Source organism: Dermacentor andersoni, chromosome 10 (assembly GCF_023375885.2).
Source record: "Dermacentor andersoni chromosome 10, qqDerAnde1_hic_scaffold, whole genome shotgun sequence".
Classification (NCBI taxonomy): domain Eukaryota; kingdom Metazoa; phylum Arthropoda; class Arachnida; order Ixodida; family Ixodidae; genus Dermacentor; species Dermacentor andersoni.
This window is the reverse complement of record NC_092823.1, coordinates 128,249,210-128,275,519: the sequence shown is the minus strand read 5'-3', so window position 1 is coordinate 128,275,519 and position 26,310 is coordinate 128,249,210. Positions and strand designations below refer to the sequence as shown.

General features: G+C 44.7%; 1 protein-coding gene across 1 annotated transcript in view; it reads left to right on the top strand.

Annotated features, from left to right (window-relative positions):
* The window catches only part of LOC140213484 (uncharacterized), a 63,386-nt gene extending 37,296 nt beyond the window's left edge, over positions 1-26,090 (top strand). Inside the window, exon 4 of the mRNA XM_072284742.1 lies at positions 25,988-26,090. Within this exon, the coding sequence (XP_072140843.1) occupies positions 25,988-26,090 (103 nt within the window). The remainder of the gene's footprint in view (positions 1-25,987) is intronic.
* Positions 26,091-26,310: the final 220 nt, after the last annotated feature.

Genomic DNA, 26,310 nt, shown 5'->3' with positions numbered 1-26,310 from the left:
TCTCAGGATGGTCGGGCAGGTGGCAGTAGCGCGGAATTTGCTCGTGAGCTCCGGACGCACTAGAGAGGGCCGTGTATGATGTCGGAGAGTCGCCGGTCAGCTGCGGATGGTTGTAGGCGTGCAAAGTACGCGGGGAATGCAAATCATGACGTGTTACTGAGTGTTGTCCCCTCTGAAAACAATTATGCCATTGTAATGGTGGTTAACTAAATTTCCATTGACGTGCAGTGCTTTTTGTAGAAACATGCCCGACCGATACGAGAGAAAACTCTTCAAAGTGAAGAAACATTTTAAAAAAAGACACTCGCGTAGGTGTTGAGAAGAGGCGGCTTCCAAAAATTGATCACGCAACGAGTCTTCGATAGTATGTAAGCTGCAGGGTACAGCAAGCTCTCGCAAAGCAGTTATGCATTCTTTGATTGACTCGCCTGTCTGTGGGACGTGTAGGCGAAAGCGATGCCGTTATACGATGACAGTGCTCGTGGAGGCGTGCTCGAACGCTGCAACGGTCTGTTCGTACACTGACGGTGGGCCAGGGCCCATTGTAGTTGCGGTGGAATCCTCGACAACTTGGGCGCTACAGGCTGCAGAAGTGTCGGCAGGAGAAATGGGCAGCTTGAAAAAAAGTCATTTGCCTGTAAATTCTCAGGCTATGAAGAAATAGAGTTAGAAGCTCCAGAATGGAGTACGTACGTCTACTGTATGGTACAGCGTACTGTACCGGCTGGAAATCCCGCCACAGGAAGGAAGGGGGGGGGGGGGGGGGGGGACGTAACGAGCCCAGAGAACCTCATGGCACAGGTTATGTGCAGTGGTCGCCTGCGAGAGAAGGAGACAGTGGAACATTTCGCACCGTTGATGGCTAGTTATACTCGGTTTAATGCATTTTCATTCTTAGTGTACTTCACGCAATTTCTGGGGGCTAGCTATGCATGTGTGTTTGTGTGTATGTTAGTTTGTATCTAGTTGTGTTCGCGCCTACCTGAGTAACTGGATAATGCATGGCCGAATGGGTAGCGCATCGGGCTGCTGTGCTGAGGCAGCAGGATCCGAAACCAACCACTGGATCAATTTGGGTCCCTGAGTATGAGGCAATGTGTACTTAGGTGGCGCTCTTCAAAGAACCTATTTCGCGCCGTCATGGATCACTGTATATGCGTGACTGGGTAGCTATTGCTCTTCAATGAAACTGTGGCGTCGTCTTTGTTTACTGGTTATGTGCCACTAGATCTTTGTTAGTCTTCAGTGAACCCTTTTTGGTGCTAACTTTGACCACTCAGTATGCGCCTGTAGGTGTGTGCCGCTCTTTAGTGAACGTCTTTGATGCCAACTTGAGTTACTAGGTGTGTGTAACAGAGAATGTGCTTCTCTGTAATGAAAAAAAAATCCCTGAAATTTATTCCATGCAGACCGGAATCGAACCTACGCCACAATGGTTCCTCGATCACAACAACCCATCGGATCAGGAGGCTGCGCTACAAATGCACCAGATGTGTCTCGCTTTCCATAAACGCCGTTCACCCCAACGCAGCGGCGCCATGGATGCACTGGGTAGGTGTCGCTCTTCAATGAACCTCTCGCCAACTAGGGTCTCTGAGTATGCGCCACTAAGTGCGTGACATGCGAAGGGCAATCATGAGCGTTTGTAGGCACTGGAGCGCCACGGTTTTCTTCTCGGAGGTCACGCGCGGACTTCTCGGGAGTGCCAGTAGATGGCATGGCGTGTCCATAAAGCGTGGTGGAGTGTTGTCGGGCTAACCCCGCCTGCTGCAAAATCACAACGACCACCACCCCCACCATCCATAAAGAAGCGCGAGTGAAGAGCCTGGTTACGCATGAGGCGTTTATCGTCGTTCGCAAACACCGGCGCGCTATGCATTCTGGAGGTCACCCATACGCTTTGCGACAGCGGCGCTAGAAGGCGCCGAGTGTTCTTAGAGAAGCACGAAAGTGGAATCCCGCTGTAGCACGCGCCTCATCCATAACACTTTTTGACGGTGGCTATATATTGTGTCGCTATACTGATTCAATGCTAAGCGAGTTACCTGCGATTGTCATCGTGAGATGAGTAACTTCGATTTTTTTAACATACCTTAGTTGCTGTCTATTGCTACCTGTTCTCAGCGTGGAGATCTATCATTCCATAAAATTTTAATAAATATATACGACCTAAACAGTTCACCTACCCGACTGTTTTTCTCTGCAAGTGGTTACAATACAATGAGGTCGCAGATAGGCCAACATTGTGTTATGTCAGCTAAGAACACCTTGTATTAAGAAAGAATGGCTACTACAAATCAAGCTATAGTCGCATGTGAGTCACATTTGTGAGCACACATAATAAGGAAATCATTTTTCCTACTTCTCTGAGGTTTGTCATTGGTTGGTCGCTCGCTAGGCTCCCGCCAAGTACTTTCTGTGAGGGGGGCAAAGCGCAAGTACCGTATAATCTTGTGTAAGGGCCGCACTTTTTATTCACAGTTTTGATGATGTGCGGCCCTTATAGAGGACCGAACCGTTAGGCGAAAATGGTGCCTGCACAGCCGGTTACTTGGGCACACCCCAGCTACCCGTTGTACCATTGCATTATTATTTGTTTTGAACACATACATACAATTAACAGGAAAGGGAAAGCGAAGAACAGGCTGGCAACTGCCACCGGAAGGGGCACAACGCCTGCGTACTCTTCAGAAGGGAGGTGACAGCAACACAGAAATGGAAGATAGGAAGGAGGGGAGGAAAGAGAAAAGGAAGATTAACAAGACAAATCTAAAGAATGAAGTAGCCCACAGTACAGATTACACACAGTAGGGCTGGTCACTGAAGGTCACGCTACTATAGAGTGTTGAATAGAATAGTTTGGACGCTACAAACAGGTCAACGGGAAACCCTCACCATCTGAATTGAATTGAACTCTTAGGTTTTACGTGTGATAACCCCGACTTGACTATGAGGCACGCCGTAATAGGGGCTCAAGATAAATTTTGACTACCATGGTGCCTTTAACATGCCCCTAATGCGCAGGAAACGGACGTTCTTCATGTCACCCCCATCGTGACGTGGCCGCCGCGGCAGGGATTCGATCCCGCGACCCCGTGCTTAGCAGCGCAACACCATAGCTTCTAAGCCACTGCGGTGGGTAATTCGCACCGTCTAGTAGCGGCACAAGCAACTACACAGTGCGCGAATTCGCCGATGCGCGTACGGGACATCCAGGCACCGAACGTGATTGCTTTTCCGATGGAAAGTGTTCTTTTTTTAATTTTGGGCTCTCAAGTCGGCTGCGATGCTTACTTGAGTCTGTACAATATTCATTCAAATAAAATATTACTTTCCCTGTGGCTCTATTCAAACGACGGTCTTCGAGTGCCACAGTACTATGCTCTTACCATTAGGTCGCATGCGCAGACTTCTAACGTGTGCCTAGCATTAGCTTTGCTACTCTTAGCTTGGGACAGACAGCACTTTGATGCTATTGAAACGCGCATTGATGCTTCGAAATGCGCCACTGTGTCTAAATGTACATTGATCAATCTCCTCCACTTGGGAACGCACTCTGAAAGCTACGAAGGAGAGAGGGGTTTGGCGGTACCTTGGGAAAACAAAAAACGATAATAGTACGCTGGAGATTTCAATGGTTCGATGTTACCTATGACCTCGGGGAGTCTTCTTCGGCTGTGGCATCTAGCACATTGAGGTGACTGAATGCTTAATTGTCACTTAGCAATGCGCGAAAGTGACTAAAGGCGCTTTATAATTGCAAAAATCTGATTGCCACTATTCGCTTAGGAGAGCTTGCGCTATTAGAGAATGGAAACGCTGTGTTGTGCAGGTAAAATGCTAAATAATTTTACGTGAGCATAAGCTTTACGTGAGCGTAGGACCAAACAATACTTTGCTTACACTGATTATCACAGTGGCCAAAATTTGCATGCCTTGTTGATCTTTATTTTATTTCATATAAGCTTAGGAATTGAGCAAACTTCAGAATTTTTACAAGTCGTTTACTGCGAGAGCAGCCGGCTTACACCTCATACACCGATATCATTTCAATTATTCTTTAAAATATTATGGAGTTTAACGTGCCGAAACCACTTTCTCATTACGAGGCACGCGGTAGTGTGGAACTCCGCCTGATCGTTTTCGCATTTAGCCCCCATCCAAATGCAGCCACCGTGTCCGGGATTTGATCCCGCGACTTGGTGCTCAGCAGCCCAACATCATAGCCACTAAATCTCCTTTACCATGCAGCAACTTCCTCCATGACAGCCACAACGTCACATTTTGTGGACTCCGAAACGCACAAATGCCACCCTCCGTATGGTCTCTGTGCTGCGCAAGTAGACCACGCGAATTAGCTGTAGGCGATGTCCAGTTCATAACGTGTTTTCGGCTCCCGAAATAGCATTGCCGCATGCAGACAGCAAAAAGATGGACTTCGAGGTCCCTATTAGTTATGTAGAGGGACTCGTCGCTGTGGCATGGATCTGGATACCATCTACTGCCGAAGCTCCAGAATATAGCGCCCTGCTGTCATCTGCACATTGCCTCGGGGACACGTGTTGAATTCCCAGTGGCGATGATATGCGAAACATTTGGTTTTCTTCCCACAACTGTGATGCTGAGCAGATGGACCGAAGGCAAAATAAGGACGACGATCTCACCATGAGGTCGTCGCCGGTGAACAGGTGGGCCGACAGTATAAGAACAACGACCTTAACATCGCGTGGTCGAGAATAATTCGATCATGTGGGGGGGGAGGGTGTTTAACATGCAGCTATGTTTAATAGTCTAGCCTTTTTGCTTGCTGCCCCCGTCGGAATGCAGCGTGTGCGGCTGAGAATTGAACGCGAAGTCTCGTGCTCAGTAGTTTACCGACGATATACTGATCCACTGTAGCGGTTACCTCTGAAAGTATCATAGACTTTTCGAAATACTAACATCGCTAACGAAAGGCACCTGTAGCCTTGTCACCACCTTCTTATTGAGACTGCTGTGGTGTAGCTGTTTGAAGCGTCTAGCAGGAAAACATCGGTGCTTTTCTTGAGATCGCACAGTCGTTATATTGAAGAATCCCTGGATGATACACTGTTTAGGTAGCTGTGGTCATCTTAAAGGCTTTTTAGCTTCACTCACTGCTTCATTTCTTCTTTTGAGTAAAAGCACATTTTTGAAATTTATTTCTTTTTACTATCTAATGGAAAATTCAGGAAGATTTACCGAAAACGATTCACCGTGGTTGCTTAGTGGATTTGGTGTTGCGCAGCTGAGCACAACGTCGCGGATCGAATCCGGGCCACGGCAGCCGCTTTACGATCGGGGCGAAATGCAAAAACATCTGTGTACTTAAATTAAATACACGTTAAAGAACCCCATGTTGTCAAAATAAATCCTGAGTACCCCATTACGGCGTGCCTTATAATCAGATCGTTGTATCTGGAACGTAAAACCCCATAATTTATATTATTATCTTAACTCTTCCTTGGTGGCAAGGTGGCTTTGCAAGTTTTCTTTAGCAAGCAGCGCAAATAACGGGACACAAAAAAAAAGGCACACCACACAGGGCTGTTGGAATCCCAGTGGCGATGATACGCGAAAAATTTGTTTTTCTTCCCACAATCACTGTGACGCTGAGCAGGTGGGCGGAAAGCACAATAAGGATGACGATCTGATCATGAGGTCGTCGCCGGTGAATAGGTGGGCCGACAATATAAGAACGACGACCTTAATGCCGTGGGGTCAAGAATAATTCGATCATGTGGGGGTGTTTAACTCGCAGCTATGTTTAATAGTCTGTCTGAGCGCCTGTGTCATGTGCCTCTTCTTTTGTGTTCGTACCCAGAAGCCCGGCTAGCCACTATTCTGAAGTTCATCTACAACTTTCTTCTCCTTTTGTCATATTATTTTTGCTTCAATTAAGGAGGATGGTAGGCACATTCGGCTCGTCAAATTTCTTTTTAATTTCCCATCTTTCTCTGAATAAAGATGTGTTAGTGTTTTCAGGTGCTTACTAGTTACATTCTTCATTACCTATATCAAGTTGTATTTCAAAGCAATGATACGTGTTGAGATTGAGAACATTCATATTAATCTGGTGTGTACATTCAGCAAGAAGATTAAAAAATAGCTGATGGTATTAGAACGCTAAAATATCTTAGAAACAATCGCTGTTTCTGCTTTTCAATCAGCTAAAATGATATTCATATTGCAATTTGTTTCTAAATAAGTTCTACAACATCCACATTCTATTATGAGGATTATTTGCCAATATAACTATCTTGTCATAAATGAAACTTTTAAAGGTAACGTAACTAATTCAGCTCAGTAGATGCATTAGGCGTATTAGAAAAATTCGCTGAAAATCTCAAATCAAAGCTTTCCCAAGTTCCAGTAATCAGGTCATTTTTGGGAGCAAGAACAGTTTTCCCCTAAATCACGTATGAGATTGCAAACGATCCTGCTTAAATATCACCGAAAACTATATGTTCAGCATTATTTACACAGCATCGCATTAAAGAATCAATCCTAGAAGCTGCTGTAGCATTTTTATTTAGATTGCTTTTGAGTGATTCAGCGAGACACGAGCAATATCTTGGGGCTTGCCCTCGTGAAAGCGGATTCACCCAGTTCTTGATAGAGTGTTCAAATCTGGTTTGCGCACAATGGGCGCGTGTGATTAGAGACGAGGCATCCCTGCCTTGCTAGCATTGAAATAGAACCCGGTACGTTTTAATGCGAGAGCCTTAGGTGTCTGTGTTGGCGGTGCCGTGGCGAAACTGCGCCGCGGCGAAACATGGCCGACACCGCAAAGAGTAAAAACACGTCAGGAATGCTCGGATCGACATCCCATTTCTCTGCGAGTTCTTGCAAACAAAGTAACTTAGTGACATTCAGAAGAAAATTTTGTGCATTTACGCCTAGGTGGGAATCGAATTCGGTACTCCAGGGTGCGAGACCAGCACGTTTTCCAGAAGCCACGGCTGCTCCAGTGTTCCGGCTTACTACAGTTGCGCCTAGTGCGTGCCCAATTGCACACGCCACGCCGCAGCCTTCTCGCTGACTATGCGTGCGTCATTGGGTGGACGTGACGGTGTGGAGGAGGTGGCGCCACGTCATGAGTGCATAAAGTGAGCGCGTTAATGACGCTCCGAGGTCGACAAATGGCATAGTGCTTTCGCATTCCGGCACGTAAGCAGTCTTAAGTGCCTGGTGAATTTTAAGTTTTGTGATTGTTTAGCACCAGGCGTTGTTGCGCAGAGAGGCGAGTGCGTGCGCCCTGCGCATAGGCGACACAGTCGGTGCGGCGGCGGCGGTTGTGGGCGGCGAGCGATGGAGGAGCGTGCACGCTCTAGCGGCTCGCGAGGACGGCCGCGCGAGTACGCCACTGCGGAAGAAGCGCGTGCCGCTGCGCCTTTGTGAGGAGATGGCCTTAGTGCCACACGTGGAGTTCCCATTGCGGCTCGTTGTCTTGCAAGATGTCTAGCACAGACTGCATGACAATGCATTACCAATATGTTTCCAAAGGAATTCTCACCCTGATTGTATCACTCCATCTATTGCGAAATGTATGGTTGGATTTCGCCTTTTTCTGTTACAACAGTGTAACACCTGCCGAGCTTTTTATATATGAAACGCATTGAGAATTTGAAAACTGATATACAATATCGCTAATATGCAAACAAGCGCGCTTCTGTCAATGACAGCAATAAAGTTCGTTGAGTATTCGAAACACATAATAGGCAGACCTTTGAACTGTTACAGCAATAGAGAAAAAAATGCGCTTTTGCAAATGTCCAGCTCTTTTAAAGTACGAGTTTTGTCAAATCGCTACGATGGCATGCAAATTTTTATAGGCAGGAGAAAAATCTGGCGCCATATTTAAACTAGTTTTGGTGCTGGCTTGGCTTACCCATTGGAGATTAAATTTGTCATAAAGGGAAGTACTGTACGACAGCAAAATTTAAAAAAGGTGGTTTTGTAGGATATAACCAAGCCCGCTTTAAAAGGGCAAATATTCGTTGTGCTTTCCCTGTCTTTATGGATTGCTTGATTGATTGATGACGGCTTACTGTCTCATATCAACTCTCGGGATATGAGTCGGCGCAGCGGAGAGTAGTTTTTGTACGTGTGCGAGAGCATATATGTGTGTTCGTTGTATGAATGTTGAGTTGGAAGTTAGCGCCTGTCCTCATCGCTACTTTTTCCCTCTTTGTCTGTCGACTGCGTTGTGCACGTCGTAATAGAATAACTACTTGCCCAGTCTCACACCTTGCTTCACTAGGGGATAGCTCTGAACTTATTTTGACCGCCTGGATTTCTTTAGCGTGTTGCTAAACTAAGTACAAGAGTGTTTTCGCATTTTGCCGCCATTGAAATGCGCCCTTTGCAGCTGTGAATAGAACGAACCCACATTCTCCATCTCCGAAGCAGAACCCCGTGTAAACACTCACCGACCATAGCTTGTGCCCTTATTTTCTGTTGGCTACGCGTAATTAGAAGTAACAAAACATGAAGCTGGTTCGTTGGCCTTAGGCTTCTTGCTTAAGTGATACACAGTTTGCCTCAGAACAAAGGGGTTTCCCGTCTTAAAATAGTGTGGTAGCCCCGAAGCTGACAACTCTTTGTGAAATATAGTTGGACATCCTGGCACAGAAAGCTTGTTTTCGATGCGCGTGCGCTTAGAAAACAACCATACCGGACATTTCACTAAACGTATCAGTATCTATATATTTTATGGCTCATGGTGAAGAATTGGCAAGAAAATTGAACTTGCTTTGGAAGGTGCGCTGGGATCATAGCGCAAACGATTAGCAATGCAAATGTGGCGTGAGGTAAACTGGTTGCACGCAGCAGAAATTGATGAACCGCACTCAGTCATACAAGCAAGCGGGCACTCTCGTCATTATTGTACGTCAAATTTCCGGAGACGAACAGCATGCAATGATATCCTGCCTACAATTATTTTACGTCAGCACTGAAGCTAAATGGGTAGCCTAGTGCTTGCACATTGCCAGCCCTTATCTTTTAGTGCAACGTACGCCCGACAAGTTGAAGTTACAACAGAGAAAGCTGCGCCTGAAGCCTGGTGGATACTAAGCCTAAGAGAAGCTATCTTCAACTAAAAAGGACATAAGGTATTTATGGAAAGGCAGGTATTTTGGCAGTGTTCTCATTACCGCTTATATGCGGCTTTGCATTGGGAGCTACACGTTTGGTTCTGGCGTGGACGTAAGCAGATTGTATGGAAGCAAAGCTTTATGCCTGAAGCTGTCAGAATTACGTTTTGGTTTATTTCTTTCATTAAGGACACACGATCATAGTTTGATATTAACAACTCAGTATTGTTCTTACGCTCTTTGACTGGACGTATGCGCCACGTGTTGGTTCTGCTCTTTGCTTTCGATGAAGTATAGATTAAAAGAAGGGTCTTTATTAAAAGCGAAATATTTACCCAACGTATATCGATTAAATGCTACTCTGTAGTGCTTGCGACAAAGTAAAAAAGGGCTCTAGAAGAAAGTGCGCGGAAGAATAATAAAGAAATAAAGAGAGAAAGCTGCAGCTGTTGTGTCGCCACGCGTAGCTGCAGTTGTCGCCACGCGTATCTGTAGCGTGGCCATTATGGAAAGACTACTGTGCATGTACGCCACATTAGTCGCAGCTGGTCATAGAGGGTCGACCGAGTATGGTGGTAGGTGTTGTAATAGTCTGTAATATTATAAATTATTGCAACTTGAAGGTTAAGATCGGCTTCCATTCTGTTCTGGTTGATATATGAAACTTCACCAAAGCTCAAACTCTCGCTTGCAGGGAAAAACATTTCTATAAATAATATCTGGCCAGTTTTTTATGTTATGTGGTTCAAGAAGAGGGTAATAATTGTTTACTCATCATAACGGCAGGAATGCTGACATTGAAAATGTCATATATATATAACATATCTTGTATATATTATATAATATTATATAATATTATATTATAATATATATAATATATATATTATATATTATATTAAAATAACATATCTTGACCAACATTTCGACATTAATTATGCACTATTGGTACTATCTCCGGATTCAAGTTCATGTATACAACACACAAGGAGAACGATATATTGGTTTTTATTGCAACGTGACGTAAATACAGAAAATACGATCTTGCAGTTGTTTTGATTACACGAATTGTCGAAGCACTGCAGCATTAAAAGTAATGGTATTTAATGAATGTGTCCTAATATGTAGAGAAACAGCAGGATTTGCAATTTGCGCCACCGTGATTGATGGATCGGATCGGCTGTGTTATGCTTAGCATTATTAGCGTGTTATTAGCGTGCAAAATGTCGGTGCACATACTACACAGGCATATTTTAGACTCCTTTGTTAATAACAATATTTTATCTAACTTTCAACATCGTTTTTGTCGTGATTACAGCACTACCACTCAATTGATAGAATTTAGTCACGACATTCTTAGTGCGCTTGATTTAGGTTATCAAATTGTATTGATCTTTATCGACCTCTCCAAAGCTTTTGATGCAGTTACTCACTCCAAACGTTTATGCAAGCTTGACTCAATATTTAGCAATCCTTTTTTTGTTCACTGGATTGCAAGTTTTCTCACCGGCCTTTCACAAAGCGTTTATTTTAGGGGCACTAACACTTCTGCAGTTGATGTAACATCCGATGTGGCGCTGGGTTCGGTCCTCGGGGCATTACTCTTCTTGCTTTACATCAACGATCTACCTTCTAACATACCTGTTATTATACGTTTATACGCAGATGACTGCGTGCTTTATCAAACTATCACCTCTCCTAAAGATCATATTCTTCTTAACGATTCCTTTGATCATTTCTGCTAATGGTGCAAAACCTGGCAAATGACTATATCTGTTAAAAAAACCATGTACATCTAATTTATAAGCGTATGTTTTCATCCACGCTTCCTTATCATCTAATAGTTGCGCAATGAAAAAAAAGTTAATATAAATACCTGGGTCTGTATTTTACTAATTACATATCAAATATATTTGTAATAAAGCACTTAAAAATCTGGGCTACTTACGGCGTACTTTGCGCATATCTCCTTTATTTACTAAAGTAGTTACTTACAAAACAATATGCTGTGCTGCCCTCATCATATTCACCATACCACCACCCTCCTTCCTCTTCATATCCCATATCTTATTCACCAAACTATTTCCCCAGCGTTGAGTAGCAGGCTACAGGAACTTCAGTCAGGCCGATCTTTCCACCTCTCTTCCATTAAATATTATCGATCTCTCTATACTTACAAAACAATTATCCGGCCACTTTAGGGGTATGCCTGTGTGGTATGGAATCCACATAAGAAATCAGACACCGTGAAGTTGGAAATGGTTCAGAAAAAGGCTACGAGGTTCATCTACCGTAGATATGATAGCAACTTTTTCTCCGTCTTCTGAAGTCTCAGAGTTAAACCTGACTACTCGCAGCATCCGTCGCAACATAGAAGCCCTAAACTTCTCGCACTCATTGATTCAACTCAGCAAACACTTCTTCCCTTTGTACACACATAAGACTTGCTGAACCTTCCTCATCTAGGAGGTATTACCATCTTTATATTGTACCCTATCGGTCATGAACTCATGCGTTTATATATAGTTTTGCCCTTTAACCATTGAACATTGGAACTCGTTGCCCAGTACCATTCGTTCTTCTCCGTTAGACGATTTCTTGCTTAAACTTGGCGGTCATTCATCTATTTTTTATGGTTCTCTCACTCTCTCGTGCTGCTTACGTTACACATTTTTGTACGATATACAACTGTATAATCCCCCCCTCCTGCCATAGCCTTAAAAGGGCTGCAGTATGCGAAATAAAAAATAAATATATAAAGGAAGAGTGGATTAGGTCATCCGCAAGGCCTACAAGGCGGAACTTGGAATCGGACGCTATGTCAGAATTCAGCAGCTCCTCCAGCTCTCGGCGTTCCTAACACGGTAGAAGAGCTCATTGAAGCCCATCAAGCAGCGCAGCGACACCGTTTAGCGCTTACAACGACAGTCAGACGTGTTCTTGCCAAACTGGGCATTGTTGTATACGGACGCTTTTTTGGCATTACTCAACTTTCCCGACCCCATCCAATCGCCGTCACATTCCAATTATATTGCGCTGGGGCTCGTCTATCATGTTAGCTGAGCCTTCAGACAGGTTGGCGACCCCCACCTCATGCGCCGCACGTCGCGCTATTGTCTCCCCCCCCCCCCCCATGTTTGACTCTTCCCGAAAGTATAACGGGAGGCTGGCACGGTTCCAGGTAGTTGATCTTGGTCCCGAGCAAAGCTGTTTTGAGGCTCTGGAAGGCCATTCGAGAACAACGCGTCTCCTCCAGCTGAGCACTTCCAGGCGAGAAGGCGACGCCGGAGGCACGTCAGCCCTCGGACAATGGAGCCCTTGGAGTGTCTCCATTGGCCGAATGTGACGGCACTTGCACGGGCGCCTACCATTGGAGAAAAATGATGACCCGTGAACTGGCTCGATGATTGACCGAAAATGACGTGACCCCGAGAGACCGAAGGGGTTAAAAGCTAGAGACAGGGAGAAGAGTTTTTTTTTTCGCTCCTCTTGCCACGGGCCGCCGCGTCCGATTTGCTGCCGGCCGTCGATGACTTTATGACTGTTCATTACTTTGTGTTATTTCTGTAAATAATGTAAATAAACATTCAGTTCTCAACATCCTCCTCAACGTCGGACAACTCCCGCACTCAATAGCAAGATCTAATAGCATACAGCCTGGCCCCACTCACACGAGAAACTCGTCCCTTGCAACTCTGGTCGGCGCCAAGATATTTGCCAAACCACTCCCTAAGAATATGCTCGCAGGAATCCACGATGTCGGGCGGAGGGCTCACGCGGACTCTGCACGGTTTCTTGAACCGCTGCCCATATGTCCTTTACACGGATGTGCCTTGTTATCTCCCCTCTTTTGAGCCACTCTCGTTTTGCAGTCTGTGCGGTGACCGGCTCGGGGCCAATGGCTACCTCAGCAACCATCTCGACACCGAGTTCAGAAGCAGCAGAAGACACAGGCATCGCTCTCGCTATGCTTAATCCCGATATCCGTGTAGTGGTCAGCTGCTGTAAGCAGGCCGTCACTAACTTCCTGCACCAGAGAGTGATTTCATCCACCTTGCGTCTCCTTCCTCCACTCTATCCCTTCAACGACCATTACCCCATCGAATTGATGTTGGTTACGGCTCATGCGGGCAATCCGGGCACGGGCAATGAGGCAGCCTCCTTCAGTACTCGAGGCTTTGTCAACCGAGCGACGGTCCCTCCGACCCCGATGTGCCCAGTGAGAGCCTGACCAAATACCATGACATCACGATATATTATAGCATGTTTAGGCGACTTTAGCCCCCTCTTCACCCTTGTCTCACCTGTGAGCAGCCGTCAATTACAAACAGGCTCTTTCTCTAATCTTGGTATACTCTCCCGTATGTATCAGGGCGACTATGAGCCTCACTGCTCCTCTTCCAATGTACCCGTCAGTTTCGTTCGCGTGCTATGGAGAGGTAGGGCCTTTCTTCCTCCCTCTCAGTTCTTGCCATTTCCCTCATCCGACAGCCACATTCAGGCGCAACCATCCTACACGCCAAAGACATCGTTGGCTGGTTCTGCTTATCTGCCACTTAACGGGTCACATGGCCAGTTCTGTCTTTGGCGAATAAAGTTGTTCTCTTTATTTCTCTTTTTTTTCTGAGAATATTGGATCGAGCTATAGGCACTCTCTAAGTGTTCACCAAGAGCGTCGGTCTGGTTTTCTCATGTGTTTCTTTGTCCATTTACCAGGGGTAATGGAGGGGTTTCCTGCCCCTATAGCTTTCATAGGCCATTCCATGCTTCGGACTCTTGTGTTTAAGATGTTATGCCAGAGATAAACCTCTCCTAGCTAGCCTTCCTTGCCTGTCGGCACGTCTACCTTCGCTGTCATTTAATGAGCTTAAGTTTTATGATATTTTCTGCTGTTGGGGAGCGACGCAGTACACCCCACGCTTTCTATTTCTGTCGCGCCAGTCCACAGCCCTCATTTTGCCAGGAGACCTGTCTTTTACATCAAATACCGTTTATTCCTGGAATGAATTTTTCAGCTACACAGAGAATAAAAGCGATAAAATACGGTACTGCGTCATCAATACTAAAATCCTTGATAAAATGTCGTGTTAATTAGGTTGAATCTTTAAAACTTCTTCTTTCAGCCGATGGGGCTTGTGTGGATGGCCATGTTGCGGTATTTATTTATTTTATTTATCTATGCAGTACCGTCAATCCCGTCAGGGATCATAACATAAAGGGCATTCGAAAAGTACATTGACATACAAATATGACAATGTAAAACAGCTTAGAAATACACATTAACACATAGAATAAACATATACATCAGAAGAAGTAAAAATATATAATGAAGTTCATGCTGCAGGATTCGGATTGGAGAGAAATAATTGTGCCACAAAATGCTTCAAATGTTGAGCGTTAATCTATTGTGGCCACTCCCAAATCGCTTCTTGAGGACATTTCATTGTATCTAGGGAAGGACGGCCGCTGTGCCAATCGTTAAATCTCTGGAAGAATATGAATTGTGGGGATATTGTGCTAGGTGGGCTCTCTTTTATTAAAGAGGTAAGTAGCAGAGGTTACTAGAAAGCTTTCTATATGTCGATCACTGGCATCGCACCGGGAGTCTCCACAGAATGTATTGTATTAAAATCACTAGTGATAGTGTATGGCTCCGAAAGCTGGTCAATCAGTATGAAAAATTCTCTTTTTCTGGGTTGGTAATGACGCGGTATGTAAATTGAACAGGTGGTTATGCAATTCTTGAAAACAATGGCTTGCACAGCAACTACCTCAAGTTACAGTCCAAGTTACAGCATATGAAGCTTGTGCTTGAAGCGTGGTAGATGCTAAGCCTCAAAGAAGCTATCTCGAACTAAAAGTAAGGAGAGAAGCTATTTATTGAAAAGTCGATACTTTTGGCCGTGCTCACAATACCGTTGATTTAAGCCTTTGCATAGGGAGCTACAGATTTGGTTCTGGCGTGGGCGTAAGCATACGGTATGGAAGCAAAGCTTTATGCCAGACGCTGTGAGAATTACCTTCTGCCTTAGTTCTTCAGTTATAAACCCGCACGCTCACAGTTCCATAATAATAACTCAAAGAAGAGTCTTCGAATGCCTTTAGCTGGACATCTGAATTGCTTCTATGTTCTTTCTTTCTTTCGGTGAAGTTTACACTGAGAGAAAGATCTTTATTAAAAACCGAATGCCAACTTATACCACTTAAATGCTACCCTGCTGTGTGTGCGACGAAGTGAAAAAGGAATCTGGATGAACGTGCGTGGAAGATCAGAGAAAAGTGCAGGTGTACTGATCTTGTCCGCAGAGCATCGTCTTTTAGGCAGAGAAGGCTGGTAATCTTGAGGTGTTGCGGATATAACTGCGAAACAATAACATAATTGATGGTGAGAACTTGGCGGGTTTGGAGACGAACCTACGCACGCAATACATGAAAACAAGAAGGCCGAATAGTCATGCTGTCTTGATAGGCTAGTCGAGGGGTTCCGTTTCCAAGTCACTGGCCCTTGGTAGAGCTTCTGAATGTTCATGCAATATTGCTTTCAATCGTCTATATTAGCTAGGAACTCGAGCAAGATGACTTTAACATGTAGCTAAAAGAAACGAAAAACGAAAACTGCGCATGTTAGTCTACATTTATTTGTTCATGCATAGTTATGCATATAGAAATGAGGAACAATACAGGTAAATCACCGGTGACGTTCTTTTCAGTTTTATGTCATCGCTTGTCTTCTGGACATCAAGAAATTGCTCTTTAAACACTTGGCAGGAATACTGACCGTGAGAACTTTCTCATAAAATATGAACGTCAGAAATCTTGAAAGAAGTTTCGACATTAAACACTTGACATAGGGTAACCTGCTGCTAAAAGTCGGCGCACCTAATCATCAAAGCTATGCTGAATTTTTTACCTACACAATTTTTCGAGAGCCAATTCCAATGCAAGAGGACGCAATTCCTCGTTTTGCAACTTCGGTATGTGCCGTCCTGAACTCCAAGAGCTCCTTTTGTGCACGTGCTTGGTAAGCCCAACACACATGTCTATCGCGTACCTCGAGCCTAAGGTCCAAAAAGTGCAAAATATATTATGAGGTTGCTTGTGAGTAAAACAAGTCCTTGTCCGTGTTGCTTAAAATCATTTACGACCTTATTAACCTTATCCCGGCTGGATGAATTGTAGATAAAAAACTACGAAATCATAAACGTACCTTAAAGCTCTTAAAATATTCCTCTCGTTAAACACTCAGTCTAAACACCAGTCTGCGCTAGCTAAAACAATATCACAGAGAACTGGAGCAACACATGACCCAATACAAATGCCATTCCTTTGTAAAAAAACCTGGTCATTAAAAACAATAAACGTTACCTTAAGGTAATATTCTTAAAGACTTCAGAAATTCCTCACTGACAGTACTGACTGACAGTACCACATCATTCTGAAACGGAATCGCACCGTTTTCCTCAATGCAAGAAATAACAGAAGACAAAGTTCACGCTGTGTCACTGACTGCAATAAATCTTTTATATCGACCGAAACAGCATAACCAACATCTTCATTGCCATGGAGCCAGCTCCAGTGCTTCTCTCGCCTCTTTTCGTGGGTCTTCCTAGGTTTTACGCTGAATTTTTCACCTTCAAAATAACATGTGCCAACTAGCCCCAACCAAAGTTTTATTGCAGGATTTGTAAGTTGTGCCAGCGTGATTGAAGAATCGCGTCTTCTGCGTTATGCTTAGCGCTATTAGGCTGCTCAAATGTTTTTACAATCCAAAAGCTTTATGATACATTCGACTGTTTCCTATCACTCTCAAGCTTGGCTTGCAGCAATGCGTAGCCAAAGAAAGCTTGCCCCAGCGGAACGTTCAGCTGCTCACAGAGCAGTGGATATAGAACGGTTATTGAAATTCTGTCGAATCTCGCGCTTTTTGCAGATCGAATGTGAGTACACCTTCTAGCGCTCCAACCAGAAACACAGTGCTCTTATTGAACCAGGTGAGTGTTCCGAGCACCGAGTTAGGCCAGCTGAATATAAACAGATCTTCCAAAGTTCTCTAGATTGCTTGAATGCTACCAGTTGAGTGTACCTGAAGTATGAACGGAATTTGTGAGAAAGGTGCAGACATTTTTCATAGGAAAACGTTCACCTCGAAAACGTCCTTTGTTCTTGCTTTCGCGAATTGCTTTGGCTGCTAGGGAAATGTTATCTTGTAGTCAAAGTTTATTATTAACATGGGTTTGCAATAAAGGTGTGCGCACAAAGTGGGTCACCGGCTACTACAGGCAGGGATGAAATTAAAACAATTTATGTGGTAAACGCAGTAAGTATTCTCAAAGAAGACGGACACATGGAAACATCCAAGTGTGAGTCCCCTTTCAGGAGGAGAGGAGGAGAGGAGGTCCCCTTTCAGCCACATGCTCCGGGACCTCCTTCTGTATACTTATGTAAACATGTATGTATCCTTATTAAAGAAATAAACTGAAACTGAAACTGAAAACACCACTAAACCGAGTGCAACACGCTGTAGCATGCAAAAATGAACATAAAAATGCTCCAATCAGCAAGTAAGCTAAAGTAGTTAAAGTATTGCGAAAAGACAGTCAGAACCGCAGCACGAGTGAACCAACGCAACTTCATATATCCAGATAACATAACGAAATTGGCGATCCATAGTATTCATTTTTTTGTAACAGTGAATGGAGTAGCTTACTTATAGCATGAGGTTGCGGTATTTCTTAAGCTTTATAAGGTGCTAACATTTATAAGGTGGAAAGAACTTCTCTATGCAACTACATTGTTGGTCATTAACCAGGTCCTTGTTTTTAAGGTGCAAGCAACAATAATTATGCCTTCCGTGTTCGATTGCAGCATGCTATCGGGCGCATTCTTGGGAAAGGTGGTCCCCGTTCTCGTGTGCGTGACCGCAAAGGCACAACGGAATAGCCGCTGATTGTATTCTGTGGAACAAGTGGTAGTATACATTGTAAGAAGTGGCAGGCGTTCCACTAAAGGAGGAACATTTCAATTTGTGCTCATATTCTGCAGCACAGGGGAATGAATACAATGTTGCACAAAGAATAATTCATAGAACATAAACTGGTTAACAAAACAGGTGTCTTTGAGAAGCCGACTCCTCTGTAAATCTGTCCCAAGAAGGATCCTTAGCCACCTGTATGCAGCTAGTTTAGTTCAACTGAGCGTCAGCTACGCCCTACGGGGGACTAGGGGTGCCTGTGGTAGAATACTTGCAGTGTGGACTTTAATGGGGGTGAGCTATAATAAAACATCGTAGGACCCTATTTTCTTTCCTCAAGACCCCTGAGCTGGTAAAATTGAAATGCATTTTTATGCATTTGTTCTCGCTGTGATAAAAACAAATACCATGCCCTGAGATGGAAACATTTTTGAGTTAAATATGCGTATACCCTGAAAAAGCTTTTCTGCGCTTACTTAACAGGCAGGTATTATTTTCTCTTGTGTTGACGTGCTGCTAGCGCTTTGCTCTGCCCCATAGGAAGGAAGCTATTCGATGCTTACATTGTCATGCGGCAATGCACTTTCATAGCGACGTGCAGAGAACTACAATCGCCTTTCCATATTAAAGATCTGTTACTGCTAAAATATTGATGAGTGCCGGTGCGGAGAAACTTCTATGGCAACGGCTGGCTAGCTGTCTGTTTGGCAAGACACAGACAGACAGACAGACACAGACAGACAGACAGACAGACAGACAGACAGACAGACAGACAGACAGACAGACAGACAGACAGACAGACAGACAGACAGGCAGGCAGACAGACAGACAGACAGACAGACAGACAGACAGACAGACAGACAGACAGGCAGGCAGGCAGGCAGGCAGGCAGGCAGGCAGGCAGGCAGGCAGGCAGGCAGGCAGGCAGGCAGGCAGGCAGGCAGACAGACAGACAGACAGACAGACAGACAGACAGACGGACGGACGGACGGACGGACGGACGGACGGACGGACGGACGGACGGACGGACGGACGGACGGACGGACGGACGGACGGGCGGGCGGGCGGGCGGGCGGGCGGGCGGGCGGGCGGGCGGGCGGGCGGGCGGGCGGGCGCACAGACAGACAGACAGACAGACGGACGGACGGACGGACGGACGGGCGGGCGGACGCACAGACAGACAGACAGACGGACGGACGGACGGACGGACGGGCGGGCGGACGCACAGACAGACAGACAGACGGACGGACGGACGGACGGACGGGCGGGCGGACGCACAGACAGACAGACAGACGGACGGACGGACGGACGGACGGGCGGGCGGACGCACAGACAGACAGACAGACGGACGGACGGACGGACGGACGGGCGGGCGGACGCACAGACCGATAGGCAGATGGGTGGATGGAGGCCCAGGCCGACAGACAGACGGGTGGACGAACCGACATACCGACAGCAACGGGTGGACGGACGCACGAACCGAGAGTACGACAGACCGAATGACAGACAGGTGGACGGACGAAGAGACCGACAGAGATGGGCGGACGGACGCACGGACCAACAGACAGACGGGTGGACGACGGAAAGGCGGGTAGCGGACGCACGGACCGACAGACGAGTAGCGGACGCGCGAACCGACAGACAGACCGACGGATGGATGGACGGACAGACGGACAAAAACGAAGCTTAGCGCGAGGAGCGTTAATCCAAGAAAGTCGGAAAAAGAAGCAGCCGAGTGTGGAGAAAAAATGTGATTAAAACTGCGTCCAGACCGTGCATTGAAGTGAAACGCTTAGCATCATTGACCATAAGAAGGAGAATTGCATATATTTTTGCAAACATCAAATAAAGATTCACATATCACTGATTCCAACATGTGCTTGGAATTCAACCATTTTATTACTTCTTACATTATTTTGATCTTTTCATATATAACTCACCTGCCGTGGTGGCCTATTGGACGACATTGAGCTGCTAAGGGCGAAATGGCGGGATAAAAAGAAAACGGCCACGGCAGTTGGTTCCCGTTAAATAAACACAGGTGGTCAAAATTATTAGACTGCCCTCCATTACAGTGTACCTGAGGATAATATTGTGGTTTAGGTCCGTACAACATCAGATAATTTTAATTTTTTACTACACTGCTTGTCTTCCATCCGAACAACACTGGATAGTTCAAGAAATATCTCGAATGCAGTGACAGCATTAAACCACCGGAGCAGAGCATGTGACATGTCTGAGTCAATCTTCAACTGTTTCATGACAGCGCGCGTGTCATTCGTGGCCTGCACGAAGGCAAATCTGTTTTTGGCGACATTGTCACCCTACTGGTGCCGATGACTTGTCATCAAGGCATTCTATTGTAGGGAAGATCAAAAGAATCGTCGAGAACGAAATAAACGTGAAGACCTTTGAGGGCACGACTGACGTAGTTAGGCTCACGAACTGGATCACCCTTTTAGACGTAGGTATAAGCCACGTCAAAACTGACGTTTTAGAAATACCATGTGCGCACATCTTTTCCGCGTGTTGATCTCAACACTTGAAGCTCAAGAAACGCATTTAGCTCCGTTTTATTTCAATGACGTTTTGAAGTGGGGGGGGGGGGGGGGGGGGACTGACAAAACAGGAAGGAACGAGCTTTACATTTTCTCTACTCTTTCTCATCGGAATTCTTATAGTGAGGTATTAGCGTGAGTTGAATAGCAAAGAAAGCAGTCAGGGATGTCATCAGAGATGTGACCTTCGTCTCAACCCACAGAACGAAAGGGAGGTTAAGAAAATGCATGGGTCAAGACAAAACTATTATTCATAATACTCTGGTAGTCAATATATCGGTTTATCGGCCCCGACTTATTCGTATAAGCAATTGACACAAGAGCACTCTCTGATCGTGTTTATCATGCCTTACATATCAATTGTGATTCCTGTGTACCTTTAGGGAGCCTGATAGTGAATACACCTTCGTTAACAACACTCAGTGAGAACAGATGATACCTGGGGTTACAAGGGGTGTCATGTGTAACTTAAATGTTGGCGGGTAATTTACCTCAGCCAATATTTTTTACGCCACGTAGTCCAGCATCGGCGAATACTCTGTAAATGTGAAATAAGCCACATTTTTAGGCAGAATTCACAGTCAGGAACGGTATGTTAAAATTGCGGCAGAATTCTGCGATGATATGTACGAGAAATAACTTTTGTGTGACTTTTTGCCGGAGACCTTCTTTTGGTGAATGATCACTGTTAATAAGTTGAATTACGGCACTAAAGGCGGCTGCAGTCTGAAATTTGTTATTAGTATCGTCATTTTTAAACCACAAGAAGGCCTGGCTAATCACATTGCGTGCACGTCGCGAATAGTCTAGCACCTTTTCAATGGGCGCGATGTACGTACCAGCAATCACTCGGAAATGGGCGGGGAGATATTGAACCATCATTGAACCCATGAGTTTAGGTTCAATGATGAACGATGGTGCTCGCCGCTATCGTTGCATTTTGAGTGCTGGTAGCTTTTCTGGGCTATAGTTGATCCAATAAACGCCTCGGTGTCTAGTTAACCCTTTTGGCAGTGTGCTGATTCTTTACCATCACTGCTACGGGGCGTCTTCAGGAAGTGCTTCTCGGTTTCTTTACAAAACACTGCCGGCTAGCCATCAGCTGGTTTCGCACCATTGAGAAAAGAACGTTGCAGGAAGGTAGCAGACGTACGGATCCTTAACAGACAAAACCAGTAAGGTGAAGGCAAAGCTGGCAGCCTCAATTAGAACTGCGGTGTCGCTGCTGACGACCGTGCGACAACGCACGAACCCACCGATAGTTCTTGGCTATTTGTACATCGACTCCGAGAACTGGATGCAGAAATCATAAATGGTCGCCCCTTTCGGCAATTGAAACTGCACAAAAGTCCAAAAACTCGGTGATAACCAGGAAGAAGCAATTGGGATGATCTTAACAGCGTTTCGAGAACACTCTATTGGCATGAAGCAGGTAAAAAGGTAAAACATCGGTACCACCGCTTCAAGGAAACTGCAACTCGTGAGCAGAGGGAGCGTCATTAAGAGAAGCCTTCGATAGCCGCGATAATGCATTTTTATTGCAATGTGTGTCTTTTGTAGTGAGAGATTGTTAGTAATCAATGCAACCGGCTCAGCTAGTGGATGCTGCTGAAGCTATATTAAGGACTATTTTGGTAGGCGGTAGGTACCTGCAAAAGATGGGCTCTGGATTTGGCATAGAAATTTGAGGACATAGCAACTGCACAACGATCAATCACCAGTTCCTTCGGCTTGTGCGATTTAATTTTTTTTTGGATAGTACAGTATTTCCGCAGTTCGGCAGGGTCTCATCCTCCGCATATGACCTTGTACCAGCTTCTGTACGATGTTAAGTGCATCGGTATCGTCATAGAAGCAGGGACGCGGGAGCTTAAGCTTCATGCACATATGCTGGTTTTTGCCAGCGCTTCTCACACCTGCATACGTGGGCGGCACAAATATGTCTTTCGTTTGAGCCTGACCTTTCTTGCCGCGCGACTGGCCACTCGAGGAACTTTGCGTGCATTCGCAGGGTTCATTCACACTTGGAGAAACACTTTTATGCTGCACGTATTGGGAAACCGAAAGCTGCATCGGGAGTATTTCATGTTGCTCTACAATTACCTCTTTGGCACTTTTAATCTAATAATGATATTTCGGAAGTAGAAAAATTAACACTAATTGGGCATTTAGGCGCAATGCAACAAATAATCTGAGTACCTCCAAGCGATTGCAAACATATCCTTGGTTCTGTACAGCTACGTGACATTTGCATACTTTTATGTCTTGGTGCATGATAGTTGGGACAACCTGTGTACTGTTTACCACAAGAGACAGGGATACAATAAACCACGTTGCTAACACATGTGACGAATGGATTTTCGTGCGTTTGCAGTACGTCGCGACATTGGTTGAAGGCTAATGGCGTTGCCGTCGACAGTCATCGCGGGATGGGGGCACTGCCATTCCTCTTCTATTTATTGTATATTTTTTGATTTCATGTACTTCCAATTCTATACTTGATTGTCACGAAAAAGAAGAGTGCTTTAATAAAAACATAATAACATTCATTGATTGAATATTGATTTTCTGGATAGTAGCAGCACAAGGCAGCGGGAATATGTCATACTCAACAAAGAAAGGTTCAAATAAAAAAGAAGGCTAGAAACAATTAGCTAAGCACATGAGCGAGAGGAAGAGCCACAGAATCATAAAAATAAAAATAATAACACAAAATTAAAGAAAAGTGACACATCGACCATTCCTTAACAACTTGCACACTATTTATTGTTTACGTAATCATGAACGGCTGTCACAAACCAAACATCAGAGGTTAGTGCGAGAATGGTTCCAGCTGTTCATGTCGCTCGAAGAGCATAGACAGCACAATGTAGTCGCAGACAATAATGATGAAGATTTTCCCTTCATTTATTAGCCTCTAACATGGCACGCACCAAAAATAGGGGATGCGGCAATTGGCGGAAAACAACGTCAATAGCATGGATGCACACACTGTCAACACCAGTGCAGCAAAGAAAACGCTCAAAAGTTTTTACGTAGTACATCACACGATTCACAACAGCCAAGGGCTTGCTTGCTATCAGCACTGCAATTGGAAAGCGAAAAGCACCTCGGCAAAAATTTGGTGTTATCCCCGCGTCACTTTGCTCGTGACAGTAATTGTACAGAAATGTTCATCCTCATGAAGCACAAAAAACAAGATGACTTTGACTCCGCGATGGCCTCAGTAGAAATCAACTTACAAAAAGGGCGAATTTTAAGACTAGTTTACGGAAACTTCATATTCTTACGGTGCATTTGGACTGGACTGTGTGCGAAAGGAGACGGAGAAGAAGTGGTTTACCAGCCATAGAGCGATTGCCTATAACTTTTCCCATCTAAACAGTTGTACCTACATTTGAGCATCGGCCTTTCCCTTCGTAAAAATATTTAACGGTCACGTGAAGTGCCATGCTGCCGAGACATCGCGCATGTTGTCGGACATCCTCCTATGCGAATTATCTTAAGCGGTATGTATGGTTGCAGTACGCAATTTGCAGAAGTTTATTGCTGTCACTTCAAGGCACCTTTAAATGATGACACATAAATGAAGCCCTACTAGACATGGTGCAGTATAATTGCCTGAATTGAATATATTCAAATAAATAATTTCTACAGGATAGTAATATTTTGGACCACTTTGAACATAAACAATTATTAAAAACAACTTCAGCGATGTAGATGACAACCAACGAACTGAAAGTGGGGCTGGTTGGTCTTGATTGATGTTCAAGCAGCTTTCTCAGCCTAAGAAACAAACCGGACGTCATAGGAGCCCACACGTGTATCCAAATGTGCTTGTTTGTCGTCCGTGCAGTTTCTTGTGCTGAAAAACCTTTTTTGAAACACTAACACAAGGTTTAGTAAGGCTATATACTTGCAATAAGAAAATAAAACTTGCATATACCCATGGGATGCGAAGATAATGCAAAGGCTTGTCCATGTATTTCGAATTTCAAACAACCCATTAGTATACCATAGAGAAAAAAATGTGCACAAAATAACCAAGTTAAATTAACATGTCCTGTATTTAAATACCATTTTCATCAATAATGGCATAATTTATAGTTGTCAGATAAGTATTTCAAATAAATTCTTCTTATCATATCCTTGCTAAACTATTTACATTACACTTCTACCGCCGCGCCGGAACCAGCAGCCCTTTACGAGCTAGTTTCTTGGCCATTCTCCCGTAACTTGAGTTAAAAGCGGAAAATTAAAACAACATGACGGTCTCCATGTAGGAAAGTGGCGCTGTCGCAGTAAGTAAGGTCACAGCCAATATAACCGGCTGAAATGCGTTGCCTATTTGATAGGTTCCTTAGAATGTTGCCAGTTGTCATATTTGGTGTACTTGTCAGTTGTCATATTCGGTGTAACCATATCCTTTTCCTGTAAGCTACAAGTTCACTGGAAGTATTCGCGTAAATAGAATCTACGCAAGCTACGGTCGTGATTGAACGAAAGGATTCTTGATTGAGCTCGCGTAGAGCGAGCGTTGACCGTTCGAAAATGACAACCGCAAATGTCACGTATCAACTGCAGGGCCATGTGATTTCTTCTTCTATATTTCCAATGACGCACGTACGTGTCAAGGCTCTTATTGACCCCATCGCGAGACTGGATTTGCATTCTGCTGAAACAGCGCATACAAATACGAAGTGACAAACCTTTGACATTTAGGTGCAAAGTTTCTGCTCTTTCCTGACGAAGAAAGTAGGGAGAAATGCTCCAATGTCATACGCTCAGAAATCGTGGCTAGAAACGACAATGGATTTCCCCCGGGGTAACGATTCTGATTACTGCAACTATGGATTTCCTGTTCCATAATAAAACAGTAATAACAAAATTAATCAATATGAGTTAAAATTTGTACAGTTCTATAAAACTACAGCTGCTGTTTCCCGTGTGCTTTGCATTTTCTTCATTATTTTGGGAGCTATAGGTTGGGTTATGTCAAGTTGACCTGCAGAGATTTCAAGCAGCGTGCCTTACGCTAGTTCATTTGACATCCATGGAAGATCTAAATTTGCCTAAGAAAATGTGTACATAGAGCTGAAAAAATAAAAAAGGATAGTATAGAGTTCACGCAAACACTAACGATTAAATGTGGAAAAAATACATATACAACGAATATTTGGAGTCTAAATGAAGCGAAGCTTTTTTAAGGTGTTTAGTTAGGTGCTTTACAACCAAGGGCAATGCATTCCATTTGATTTCGTCCTGTGCAGCAATTAACCTCGCGGAATATCTTCGTTTGCCCAGCACAATAGTTCCAAGTTTAATGCTTTTCTGTGCTTATGCAGTTCAACATTCACAAGCAATGTCGAAAAGGAATATGCAATTGAGTTGATTGCACATGGCGAGACATACACGCTGCCATGCGACAAGGACGAAGGCAATGAGTGACGCTTCCTCAAGGAGCAATGGGTTTGTGCACGGAAAACTGCGACAAGTATGGAGCAGCATTTAGGGATTATGTTTCTTTTGTGCCGCAGTGGGACGTATCCATCCATGAATATTGGCTAAGAACCTACGCTGTCATTGAAACGATGGGCCTATGGTCGAAGACGCAGAAGTTGTCGTACGTTGCGCCGGCAACCAGAGGCGTTCGCGGAGGCTGCACGTG